At 43.5% G+C, this 13751-nt stretch overlaps 1 protein-coding gene across 8 annotated transcripts in view; it reads left to right on the top strand.

Annotated features, from left to right (window-relative positions):
* chd6 (chromodomain helicase DNA binding protein 6) overlaps window positions 1-13751 on the top strand; it is a 101392-nt gene that overhangs the window by 73956 nt on the left and 13685 nt on the right. For 7 of the 8 annotated variants that reach the window (XM_031827430.1, XM_031827427.1, XM_031827417.1 and 4 more), the window contains exons 33-35: window positions 7960-8178; window positions 8336-8908; window positions 9192-9380. In XM_031827430.1, coding sequence (XP_031683290.1) covers window positions 7960-8178; window positions 8336-8908; window positions 9192-9380 — 981 coding nt within the window. The remainder of the gene's footprint in view (window positions 1-7959; window positions 8179-8335; window positions 8909-9191; window positions 9381-13751) is intronic. The other variant, XM_031827421.1, reaches the window with a different exon arrangement.

The following is a 13751-nucleotide window of genomic DNA, read 5'->3' as shown; positions in this document are numbered from 1 at the left end:
TGACTAGGCTCGCCAGGTGTACAGTATTTCCTCCGACACATTGGTGCAGCTGGCTTCCGGGTTAAGCGAGCAGTGTGTCGAGAAGCAGTGGGACTTGGATAGGTCATGTTTCGGGGGACGCAAGACTCTCGTCCTTCGCATCTCCCGAGTCCGTACGGGAGTCGCAGCGATGGGACAAGACTGTAACTACCAATTGGGGAGAAAAAGGGTTAATAAATCAAATATAAAAAAATCATTAAGCTGTGTCAAATTGGTTGTTGATCATTGCTAGACAACCATTTTCAGGTCTTGCCATAGATTTTCAAGTAGGTTTAAGTCAAAACCCACATACGTCATCCAAGCGCACAACAGAAGAGTGTACTGTCTAGACTCGGTTTGTTGTTTCTATGAAATTGTTTTGTTTTACCCCCTAGAGTCGATGTTCGCGCACCCGCAGAAATCTTATTAGTATCATTTAAAGCATCCCCAGAAAAATCTGTTTAAGTGAGAGATTTGTTTTTTTGCATTGGATGTGTCTCAATCCGCCGATGTCACACTTCAAATGGCAAAATGATCCTTGGAATGACCTTAAAACAATTCCATATAGATTAGTAGAACCTCCCCCGACTTAGAACAGGGCTTGGACTGTTAAGGGTTAAATCATTTTGAATCATAGCTAAAGTTTTTATTGCTATGGATTCCACAATGCAGTTTGCCATTACGGCTGGGACCGTACGTTTGTTCCGGATTCCTGTTGAGTACCAGTTAGCTGCTACCCGTCATGAAAACAGAGCAGGCCTATACTAGCAGCGCTAGCTCACCTGTGTTTTTATCCACAGCTGGGCACAAATGCTTTAGGTGTGAAATTATTTCCACTTAATCACAAGATAAGGTGGAACTGAAAAGTGGATAGGGATTTGTCTGCCCTAAATGCAAGAGATCTTCCGGCTGCTCACTCAGCTGCGAGAAAAGGATAACCTGCTTTCTAAGTACACCGACCTTGCCCAGGCAAACCAAATCTCCATTATAAATGCCTCCTATAGCAAAGCTGTCGATGAGTCGACGCCGTTGATCTGTCCCAATCCAATGGACAGATGTTAAGCTCAACTCCACGGCCCATGGGAGACTGGATTTTCGCAAGGCCCCGGGAGTCAGCACAGATCCTGGGAGTATGCCACCAGCTGGTGGCCGACCCAGTGGCACCCTCCCCCACAGCCACCACAGTTCAGCAGGCCGCCGACTCAAGACAGAAGGGTCTTGGGCCATCTTCCACCGTCCTGGGGTTTCTGATTTCATAAACTGTTGCTGGTGCAAAGAGTCAGGCTATCCTGGGTCGAAGTACTGGGAAACTCTGCAACAACAAGAATGTCTCCTTTTGTGACAACTGTGATTTTGCTGTGGGAGCAACCATTTCGCTACACCCGCTATAACATCTGCTAAATATGTGTATGTGACCAATCACATTTGATTTGATTTGAACATGCACTTTTTAAAAGAGACAGGATTCTCCCTAAACGCAGGGGTTCCAGGATTATTTCCAGCAACATCGCAAGCTGTTTCAGAAACGGACAAGGTCTGGTATTGCTCCAGTCCTCCCTCTCATCATCAGTAACAGAGGACTTGGAAAGTATATCAACACCCATAGAAATGGCACTATAGTTATTGTGAGTAACCTAATTTATGTTCCTCTAACTCCACCTTGTAGTGAGTTTATACAAACTGTCATATCCTACCATTGTGATAGATTGGAGACCGTCAGAAAACGTGGTTATAACATTAATAACTTGATTTGTGTTCCATTGGTTACCTTGAGGCAGATGCCCCAGGGGTGAAGATGGCACTTTTTAAATGCTATTTCTCGTGAATGACCTCGTTACTGAGCTCAAAGTTGGATTACATGTTCCTAACTGAAACATGTTTATCTTCAAACTGTAGGGGCGTACTTATTGAAAACGACCCTGGACTACAGCTTGTCCTTCTCCCATCTCCACATAGGAACGCTGGAGCTCTGTCAGTGACCATCAATTTCCTGGTCCCCTCCCTGACCAAGGCCCTTTCCCCCGACAACCAGCTCTAGGAAGAGCCTTGGTGGTTCCAAACTTCTTCCATTTAAGAATGATGGAGGCCGCTGTGTTCTTGGACCTTTCATGCTGCAGAAATGTGTTTTGGTATCCTTCCCCAGATCTGTGCCTCGACACCATCCTGTCTCGGAACTTGCTCTGACATGCACTGTCAACTGTGGGACCTTACATAGACAGGTGTGTGCCTTTCCAAATCATGTCGAATCAATTGAATTTACCACAGGTGGACTCTAATCAAGTTGTAGAAACATCTGAAGGATGATCAATGGAAACCGGATGCACCTGAGCTCAATTTCAAATCTCATAGCAAAGGGTCTGAATATTTATGCAAATAATGTTTAATGCATCTGGAACAAATTGTGTGTGTGTGGCTGTAATGTAACAAAATGTGGGACAAGTCAAGAGGTCTGAATACTTTCCGAATGCACTGTATCCTTTATCTGATCACCACTGTGTATTTCTTACTGCCTTGTTAGCACAGGGTAATACTGAATGTATTATTAAGAAATGCCATCTTATCTCTGAGGTTGCTACAGATTTTGAGTGTATGAACAATGCACCATCACATATTCCGCATTCCTCTTTTGATTATTTAGTTGATAAATGTAATACCAAATGAAGGGCAAACATTGATTGCCATAGCTCCAGTAATGTTGAAAAAGACCACATCCCAATGGAGAGCACCTTCGATGAGTGAAGAAACAAATCAGTTAAAGAGAAATTTCAGAAAGGCAGAGCAGAAGTAGAGAAAGTCAAAGTTGCAGGTCCATTATGATATTCTGGCCAGACGGGCTACTTTTTCTAACTTGATCACTAATAATGAAAATAATTTGAGTGCTCTTCTCGACCATTGATGGCCTGATAAATCCTACCCCCGCAAACCTATGTGAACTTTCCTCTTCTCTGAGGCATATTTCTGAAATAAGATTGCAAACATTAGGCAGGGTATCAGTCAAGCAAGAACTGAGACGTTTGATATGTGCCCTAACCTACCACGCAAAGATACTATGGAGTTATTTTCCCTGGTTGACACAGACATGCTCAGGAAAGTGATATCAAACTTAAGCCTTCTGCCTTCTCGATCCTATCCCCACCACCTTCTTCAAAAACAGTTTTTATCTGTCAGTTTTTATTCAAAACAGTCTTATTTGAAGAAGTGCAAGTTATTGTTAATCACTCACTTTCCCCGCTGCACTAAAAACTGCTATGGTGAAACTCCTTCTGAAGAAAAGTAATCTAGATTCTTAAGATCTTAGCAATTTTGGGCCAATCTCCAACCTTCCATTCTTAAGCAAAATTCTGGAGCAATTGGATTTCAAACAGCTAAATGTTTTCTAAGTGCCAACTGTATTTGAAAAATTCCAATCTGGTTTTCGTGCCCAGCTCAGAGACAGCCTTAGTGAAAGTGGAAAACAATCTTAGAGCCAACACATATGCCAAACAGCTCTCTGTCCTTGTAATCTTGGATTTAGGTGCTGCATTTGACTTTGTTGACCATGATGTCCTTCTGGACAGACTGGAGAGGTGGGTCTCCGGTCCAGTTCTAAATTGGTTTAGGACCTATTTACCAGTCAAATTTTTTGTCACGCATAGTGAACAAACACTACATGGCCAAAAGTATGTGAACACCTGCTTGTCGAACATCTCATTCCAAAATTGTGGAAGTTAACATGAAGCTGGTTGAGAGAATGCCAAGAGTGTGCAAAGCTGTCATCAAGGCAAAGGGTGGCTACTTTGAAGAATCTAAAATATATTTAGATTTGTTTCACAGTTTTTTGGTTACTACATGATTCCATTTGTGTTATTTCATGGTTTTGATGTTTTCACTATTATTCTACAATGTAGAAAATAGTTTTTTTTTAATAAAGATTTTTATTATTCTTTAGTTTTTATCCGCTTATGTTCATTGTGTAGTTAATATTTGTATTTTCATAGTTTTTTTTAAATCAGTTTTTTCCCGTGAAGCGCATTGCTTTGCATTTATGTCTGAAATGTGCTGATTGTCCTGCTGAAAGGTGAATTATTCTCCCAGTGTTTGGTGTAAAGCCGACTAAACCAGGTCTCTTTTTTTGTCCTAAAAAACTCCCCAGTCCTTATTGATTACAAGTATACCATAGGCATAGGATTACAAGTATACCATAGGGCGCCACACGATTGGCTCAGCGTCGTGGGGGGTTTGGTGGGGTAGGTCGTCATTGTAAATATATACCCATACATGATGAACCCACCACTAGGCTTGAAAATATGGAGAGTGGTACTCAGTAATGTGTTGTATTTTATTTGCTTAAAATATAACACTTTGTATTCATTGTATACATCTTGTTCAGGGGCAGAACGACAGATTTTTACATTGTCAGCTCAGGGAGGCTACCTACCGCCCGTATATATAAAGTTAATTTCTTTGCCATGTTTTTTGTAGTATTACTTTAGTGCCTTGTTGCGAACAGAATGCATGTTTTGGAATATTTGTATTCTGTACAGGCTTCCTTTTCACTCTGTTGATTAGGTTAGTATTGTGGCGTAACTACAATGGTGTTGATACCTCCTCAGTTCTCCTATCACAGCCATTAAACTGTAACTGTTTTAAAATCACAATTGACCTCATGGTGAAATCCCTGAGCGGTTTCCTTCCTCTCTGGCAACTGAGTTAGCCTGTATCTTTTATAGTGACTGGGTGTATTATACACCATCCAAAGTGTAATTAATAACTTCACCATGCTCAAAGGGATATTCAATGTCTGTATTTTATTTTTTTACCCATTTAGCAATAGGTACCTTTCTTTGCGAGGCAGTGGTCTTTGTGGTTGAATCTGTGTTTGAAATTCACTGCTCGACTGATGGACCTTACAGATAAGTGTATGTAAAAAATCATGTCAAAGACTTAGTCCATGCAACTAATTAGGTGACTTGTTAAGCAAATTTTTTCTCCTGAACTTATTTAGGCTTGCCATGACCAAGGGGTTGAGTACTTATTGACTCAAGACATTTTAGCTATTCATTTTTAATACATTTGTAAAAAAAAATATGAAAACATAATTACACTTTGACTTTACGAGGTATTGTGCGTGTAGGCAAGGGCCCAAAAACTTAAACCATTTTAAATTCAGGCTGTAACACAAGAATGTGGAAAAAGTCAAAGGTTGTGTGAACACTTTCTGCGTATTATCATTCGCAATGTAAAAAAAAAAACGTTCCTACATTTCCACGCAGCAGGCCAGGTACTTCTATGCGTGCTCAGGCGCGCACAAGCCCTCAACATTACCAGGACAGAGAAACCAGACACATGCTCATTGCTCACATGGCGCACTCCAAACAAAACTCTGTAAACGACTGTAATTAATACATGGATTAACATAAATTAATGTAACCAAGAGTTGAGCAGTACATTTACAAGAGATGAGCAGTACATTTACAAGAGATGAGCAGTACATTTATAAGAGATTAACAGTACGTTTACTCTTGGTTACATACTGTATGCAATCTGGATGTTTTTTTTTTTTTTTATGATCAAAGGGTAAACAATTCACACAGTGAATGCGCAAGAATTGGCGGAAGACAGCGTAGCCATTCGGAGACAGACTCACCTATATCTTTGCCACACACCCCTCCGCTTCTTGTCTCTTGAGTTTATTTTATTTTTATTTCAACAGGGACATTGCACATTAATCGACATTTCAGTAAAAGTGCCGGTTTTAGCCAGCCGGCTTATTTTCAACGAGTTCCTGAGCAGGTTATTAAAAACAATTACAATAACAATACAGACGAGCAGTGAGCACACGCAGAGCAACATACTGTAGAACAAGCAAGACGTAGCATGCAGACAGAGCAACATAGCACAAAAAGGAAAGATTTTAAATTATAGTCGAGACACATTATCTTCACCCATATTTTAGATGCTTTCTACTGAAAGCCGCAACTCAATAATCAGCTAAACCTATTGTGACCGGCTTGGAATTTTGTAATTTTAGGGTCAAGGCCATTTGGCCTTCAAGAGGGGCCCTATCTGCCCGGGCACCAAGGCCATCTAATAGGGCACGAAGGCCATTAACCAAAATAGCCGATTTTAAATTGATTTGAAAACCAATAAACAGTAGCTATTCTGCCGTGTGTGCATTGCTGCTCTTATAATGTGAAGAAATAGCCTAATAGTTTTATCAACATTTTAAGCTTTACTTTCTGATCTGTTGCATCAGTCTCATTGCTTTTAAAAGGTTTTTCGATTTACAGTGGTTGTATTAATTTGGGATCTATAGTGTTCCACAACTGTCCCAGAGTATGTTTGGAATATTTATTTCTCACACAGACGGACAAGCTGACCAATAGAATAGGTCAACGTTTGTACTATGGGGGATAGCAGATTGACATAGTGCTTTTGCTGTTCGTTAGGCCTACTCATCTTGTTAGGTAATGAAAAGTATATGTGGACAATTCTTTTAACATCTTCAATAAGGGCCTCGGGAATTCGATAAGGACACGCGCTGTTGCATCCCCGACGTCTCTGTCTTATCTACTTCAGAGCTGCTACGCCTGTGAGAAGGACCCAATCACGTGACGGGCATTTGCTAATAAGAATTGAGATATCTGAGAGAGCCATTTAAGTGAGAGAGAACACTAGGCACTTTGGCCGCAAGGCATGTATTTTTTTAGGGGGCATTACAGAAACCGGGAAATTTTAGGGCTGCCTATTGCCATGTGTGTTGCCCAAATTGCTGGCTTCCCAAATAGGCATAGTCCTACAAGTTTGTGATTTGAAACAAGCCATATCTCATTTTTAAAAGAAGCTAATGATCCTCGATTCCTCTGTAGCTAAGTTATTCTTTCTTTTGAAGTATTTGGAATTATTTTATTTATTTATGTATAGCCTGTAGTAATTATATAATTTTCACACATGTATTTTATTTTCTTCCCTATTGGACCTGCCACTATGCCATTTCGTTCCTGTTCTATTTGGTTTTCATAGTAACTTTTTTGCGTTGTCCAGAAGCCAAAGGCACAATCCTAGTCAAAATAGCAACCACTAGGATGGGTTGATCTTTAGATTCCCCCTCTTTCTCAGTTTTCATCTCTGTCACATATGAAACCACTATCAGTTGCGCTGTTTAGAATGATGTTGTCCTGCGATTTGCGTTTTGGCAAATGTTTGAAAATGATGCTTTATTGACTCCTTCATTACATGAGTTGCATGTTCTGTTAATATGCATTACCATAATCTAAATGTGATTTCTGTCAATCTGAGCACAATGGGTTATGCACCCAATGCATATGGGTATGCAACATTTCTCAAATGGACGGTAAATTAATATCTTCCCGGTCACATCTGGCACCACATTTTCCTAATGGAAACCCTGTGATGTACATGCTGCTAGGGTTAAAGTAACTTAGCTTCAGGCTAGATAATAGACTGTAGCAGCTGTGTGTGTGTGTGTGTGTGTGTGTGTGTGTGTGTGTGTGTGTGTGTGTGTGTGTGTGTGTGTGTGTGTGTGTGTGTGTGTGTGTGTGTGTGTGTGTGTGTGTGGAGTCCGGTGAGTGTGGGTTAATGCAGGTAGCCATTCTATTGGCTATTTAGCAGTCTTTTGGCTTGGGGTTAGAGGCAGTTCAGGTTCCAGACTTGGTGCAACAGTATCGCTTGCCGTGGGCAGTACTCACCACCGTCTGTAGCAACTTGCGATCAGGTGCCTTGCAGTTTCCGTAACAAGCGGTGATGCAGCCAGTCAAGATGCTCTCAATGGTGCAGCTGTAGATTTTTCTGAGGATCTGAGGGCCCAGCCCAATCTTTTCAGCCTCCTGAGGGAGGGAGAAGAGGGGCTGTCGTGCCCTGTTCACGTGTGTGTGTGTGGGCCATATACTGGGAACCAGGGGAATGAGACATGGGGCTTTTTTGTGCAACTTTGCCTTGCAGGACCGGGTGATCATCAACCGCCTGGACAGTATATGTCATGCCATCTTGAAGGGGAAGTGGCCCTCGTCCAGCCAGCAGTATGACTCTCCCAGCTCTCTGGCAAACACCTGTGTGCCCAACAGTGTGCACCAGAGGGCTGGCTTCATCTCAACCAGGGTACAGCCATCCCAGAACCTTAACTTCAACATCCCAGCCCCTTCTGTCACCCGCCTGCCCAAGGTGACTATCCCATGTTCATGCTTTGTCCCTTTCTCACATCATAATTCATAACCATTGTTGTGGAAAATCTTCTTTGATGTTTTTGTGGATATTCACCTTTCTATTGTCAGTACTCGTTAATATTCTTCCATTGTTCTTCCATTTCCATGCCGTTCAGTACAAGCAAAGAGGTGCCGGAGAATGCAGCCCAGGAGGCTGGAGGTTGACATCCTTGCCTCTCTTGCAGGAGAGGCTGGTGGCACCGCCCTATCTGCCCGAACTAAAGCGGGGTAGGCGGTCGTTTGAGTATGAGGGCGTGGTGCTCAGCAAGCAGGGCCACTCCGGGGAGAAGATGCCCCTAACGGTGCCGCACCAAGGCGGGGCGCTGCTGCTCAACGGCTGGCAGGAGGCGGCCATGGACCTCTCAAAGGCCGGGGATCTGGGCATTGGGGGCGAAGTTGCAGCCACTGTAGACCACATGAGCCACCAGGTCCACCCTAGTTCGCACAAACTGCCTGCCATGGGCGCCATGCAGAGTGTCATTCAGAGTGCCATGCAGGGCTCGGTGGGAGTAGACATGGCTGGGATCCTGCAGGCAGGTCTCATCCACCCCGTCACCGGCCAAATCGTCAATGGCAACCTGAGGCGCGACGATGCCTTCATGCGCCGAAGGCGAGGCAGACGGAGAAACGTGGAGGCTGTCGACATGGGGTTCGTCAAGAGCAGAGGAATGCACGTGCCGGAACAACAGGTTTGCAAAGTCAGAAGTTCTTTTGGTTTTGTGAACAGCAAAAAGGACAGCTTAATGGTACTAGTTTTCTGCCCCTCCTGGTTGTGATGATAATTACTGTGGACCTCTTCCCCCTACCAAGTTCAGGGGGAAGGACAATAAAGTTGACTCTTGTGGTTTCGTGCTTGGAGGAGGCAATTCATGTGCATTGGTATGCAAGGTTGTGTCTCTAGAGCTTCATACTAGATTTGAGTGGTGAATCAAGGACATCTTATTATGAGTTCTCTCATTTTTTTCTCTACAGGGTAGAGTAGAAGTCATCAGCCATTCTGCGGTGTCGTCCACCTCCTCCCCACCAGAGTGCCCCCCGGGACCCTCCACACCCACCCAGCCAGAGGTGGTGGCCATCGACAGAGAGGCTGCCAACAAGGGCCTGATGGAATGGCTGCGGCAGAATCCTAACTACAACATGGAACTGCCCACTTTTGCACCGGTGAGTTGATCATTGTCCAAAAAAAGTGGCTCCAGAAATCCAAGTTGGACGATTCCCTCTCCGTTGGAGGATTCCTGGAATCAAAGAGGGAATAAGCAGGTGGAGGGAACCCATATGTTTTTGTGAGAAAGTTCATGTTAAGAGGGTTCAACTCACCAGCCGCTAAGTTTTATAGTAAGAGAATATTGTTTGGTTTAGTTTATTGGGAACCCTATTAGCTACAGCACATGCAGCAGCTACGCTTCCTGGGGTCCACATAAAACACACAAATAGATGAGAAAGTGCAGAATAGTAATTGACAAGAACATAAGATATTACTTTTTTTTTTTATTATTTGGAATTTTAATTAAATAGTTATACAGTGCATTCGGACAATATTCAGACCCCTTCCCTTTTTCCACATTTTACAGCCTTATTCTAAAATTGATTAAATAATACTTTTTTTACTCATCAATATACACACAATACCCCATAAAGTGAAATTATAAAAAATAGCAAACATACTTTTATTTAGGGCTCCCGAGTGGTGCAGCAGTCTAAGGCACTGCTAGAGGCATCACTACAGACCCTGGTTCGATTCCAGGCTGTATCACAACTGGCTGTGATTGGGAGTCCTATAGGGCTACGCACAATTGGCCCAGCGTCGTCCGGGGTAGGCCGTCATTGTAAATAAGAATTGGTTCTTAACTGACTTGCCTAGTTAAATAAAGGTTAAATAATTGTTTTTATTTATTACATAAGTATTCAGACCCTTTGCTATGTGAATTGATATTGAGCTTAGGGGAATCCTGTTTCCATAGATTATCCTTGAGCTGTTTCTACAACTTGATTGGAGTCCATCTGTGGTAAATTCAAATGATTAGACGTGATTTGGAAAGGCACACACCTGTCTATATGAAGGTCCCACAGTTCACAGTACATGTCAGAGCAAAAACCAAGCCTTGAGGTCAAAGGAATTGTACGTAGAGCCCCGAGACAGTATTGTGTCGAGCCACAGATCTGGGGAAGGGTACCAAAACATTTTGACAGCATTGAAGATCCCCAAGAACACATTGGCCTCCATCATTCTTACATTGATGAAGTTTTGAACCACCAAGACTCCTCCTAGAGCTGGCCACCCAGCCAAACAGAGTAAATGGGGGATAAGGGCCTTGGTCAGGGAGGTGACCAAGAATCCGATGGTTACTCTGAGAGAGCTCTGGAGTTCCTCTGTGGAGATGGGAGAACCTTCCAGAAGGACAACCATTTCCGCAGCACTCCACCAATCAGGCCTTTATGTTAGTGGCCAGACAGAAGTCACTCTTCAGTAAAAGGCACATGACAGCCCACTTGGAGTTTTCCAAAAGGCACCTAAAGGACTCTGGTCTGAATGCCAAATGTCACATCTGGAGGAAACCTGGCACCATCAGTGAAGCATGGTGGTGGCAGCATCATGCTGTGGGGATGTTTTTCAGCTACAGGGACTGGGAGACTAGTCAGGATCGAAGAAAAGATGAACAGAGTAAAGCACAGCGAGATCCTTGAGGAAAACCTGTTCCAGAGTGCTCAGGACCTCCACACTGGGGCAAGGGATCACCTTCCAACAGGATAACAACCCTAAGCACACAACAAAGACAATGCCGGCGTGGCTTCGGGACAAGTCTTTGAATGTCATTGAGTGGCCCAGCCAGAGCCCGGACTTCAACCCGAAAATAGCTGTGCAGCGACGCTCCCCATTCAACCTGACAGCGCTTGAGAGGATCTGCAGAGAAAAATGGGAGAAACTCAAAATACAGGTGCGCCAAGCTTGGAGCGTCATGCCTGAGAAGATTCAAGGCTGCTTCAACAAAGTACTGAGTAAAGGGTCATTTTTTTAAATGAGTAATGCATTTGCAACAATTTCTAAAAACCTGTTTTTGCTTTGTCATAATGGGGTATTATGTGTAAAAATATATATATATTACCAATTTTAGGAGGCTGTAACGTAACAAAATGTGGAAAAGTCGAGGGGTGTGAATACTTTCCGAAGGCACTATGTATGTACAGTACCAGTCAAAAGTTTGGACACACCTACTCATTCAAGGGTTTTTCTTTATTTTTACTATTTTCTACATTGTTGAAACTATAACTTTTGACTTCGCTAATTTGAAGAGGTGTTCACATACTTGTGTGTGTGTGTGTGATTTACACACACACAAGTATGTGAACACCTCTTCAAATTAGCGAAGTCGGCTATTACTGAAAAACTCTGACTTTCAACGTGGCACCGTCATAGGATGCCAACAAGTCAGTTTGTCATATTTCTGCCTTGCTGGAGCTGCCCCGGTCAACTAAGTGCTGTTATTGTGACGTGGAAACATCTAAGAGCAACAACTGCTCAGCCGCGAAGTGGTAGCCAACACAAGCTCACAGAACGGGACCGCTGAAACGCGTAGTGCGTAAAAAATTTATATTCTTGGTTGCAACACTTACTAAACTGCCTCTGGAAGCAACATCAGCACACAAACTGTTTGTCCGGAGCTTCATGGAATGGGTTTCCATAGCCGCACACAAGTTCACCATGCGCAATGCCAAGCGTCGGCTGGAGTGGTGTAAAGCTCGCCGCCATTGGACTCTGGAGCAATGGCGTGATGAATCACGCTTCACCATCTGACATCTGACACAAATCTGGATTTGGCGGATGCCCGGAGATCGCTACCTGCCCCAATGCATAGTGCCAACTAAAGTTTGGTGGAGGAGGAATAATGGTTCAGGCTAGGACCCTTAGTTCCAGTGAAGGGAAATCTTAACTCTACAGCATACAATGACATTCTAGACGATTCTGTGCTTTGTGGCAACAGTTTGGGGAAGGCCCGTTCCTGTTTCAGCATGACAATGCCCCTGTACACAAAGCGAAGTCCATACAGAAATGGTTTGTCCAGATCAGTGTGGAAGAACTTGACTGGTCTGCACAGAGCCCTGACCTCGACAGCATCGAATGCCTTTGGGATGAATTGGAACGCTGACTGCGAACCAGGCCTAATCGTCCAACATCAGTGCCTGATCTCACTAATGCTCGTGGCAGAATGGAAGCAAGTCCCCGCAGCAATGTTCCAACATCTAGTGGAAAGTCTTCCCAGAAGAGTGGAGGCTGTTATAGCAGTAAATGGGTGACCACCTCAATATAAATGCCTTTGATTTTGTAATGAGATGTTCAACGAGCAGAAGTGCACATACATTTGGTCATGTAGTTTATATACACTGAACAAAAATATAAACGCAACATGGAAAGTGTTGGTCCCAAGTTTCATGACCTGAAATAAAAAATCCCAGAAATTGTCCATACATACAAAAAGCTTATTTTTCTCAAATGATGTGCACAAATTTGTTTATAACCCTGTTAGTGAGAATTTCTCCTTTTGCCAAGATAATCCATCCACCAGGTGTGGAATATCAGGAAGCTGATTAAACAGCATGGTAATTACACAGTTGCACCTTGTGCTGGGAACAGTGAAAGACCACTTTTTTGATGTGCGCTTTTGTTACAACACAATGCTGCAGATGTCTCAAGTTTTGAGGGAGCATGCAATTGGCGTGCTGACTGCAGGAAAGTCCACCAGAGCTGTTGCCAGAGAATTTAATGTTCATTTCTCAACCATAAACTGCGTCCAATATTGTTTTAGAGAATTTGGCAGTACGTCCAACCGGCCACACAACCGCAGACCACTTCAGCCCAGTACCTCCACATCCGGCTTCTCCACCTGTGGAATCGCCTGAGGAGGAGGGGGGGGCCTGGCTACCAAGTCGGTGGGCTTATGCCCGCCAAGGCCCATAGATTAGCCAGCAGCATACCACCCAGCATACCACTGCTGGCTTGCTTCTGAAGCTAAGCAGGGTTGGTCCTGGTCAGTTCCTGGATGGGAGACCAGAAGCTGCTGGAAGTGGTGTTGGACGGCCAGTAGGAGGCACTCTTTCCTCTGGTCTAAAAAATTATATCCCAATGCCCCAGGGTAGTGAATTGGACACTGCCTTGTGTAGGGTGCCGTCTTTTGGATGGGATGTTAAACGGGTGTCCGGACTCTGAGGTCATTAAAAGATCCCATGGCACTTATTGTAAGAGTAGGGGTGTTAACCCCGGTGTCCTGACTAAATTCCCAATTTGGCCCTCAAACCAACTCGGTCACCTAATAATCCCCAGTTTATAATTGGCTCATTAATCCCCCTCCTCTCCCCTGTAACTATTCCCTAGGTCGTTGCTGCAAATGAGAACGTGTTCTAAGTCAATTTACCTGGTAAAATAACAGATAAATAAATAAAAAATTAGAGCCTAATGAATGTATTTCTTTTGACTGATTTCCTTGTGTACTGTAACTCAGTAAAAAAATATATAATTGTTGCATGTTGCATTCATAT

This window comes from Oncorhynchus kisutch, linkage group LG1 (assembly GCF_002021735.2).
Source record: "Oncorhynchus kisutch isolate 150728-3 linkage group LG1, Okis_V2, whole genome shotgun sequence".
NCBI classification, from domain to species: domain Eukaryota; kingdom Metazoa; phylum Chordata; class Actinopteri; order Salmoniformes; family Salmonidae; genus Oncorhynchus; species Oncorhynchus kisutch.
The sequence above is the reverse complement of the archived record's forward strand: the minus strand, read 5'-3'. Positions and strand labels throughout refer to the sequence as shown.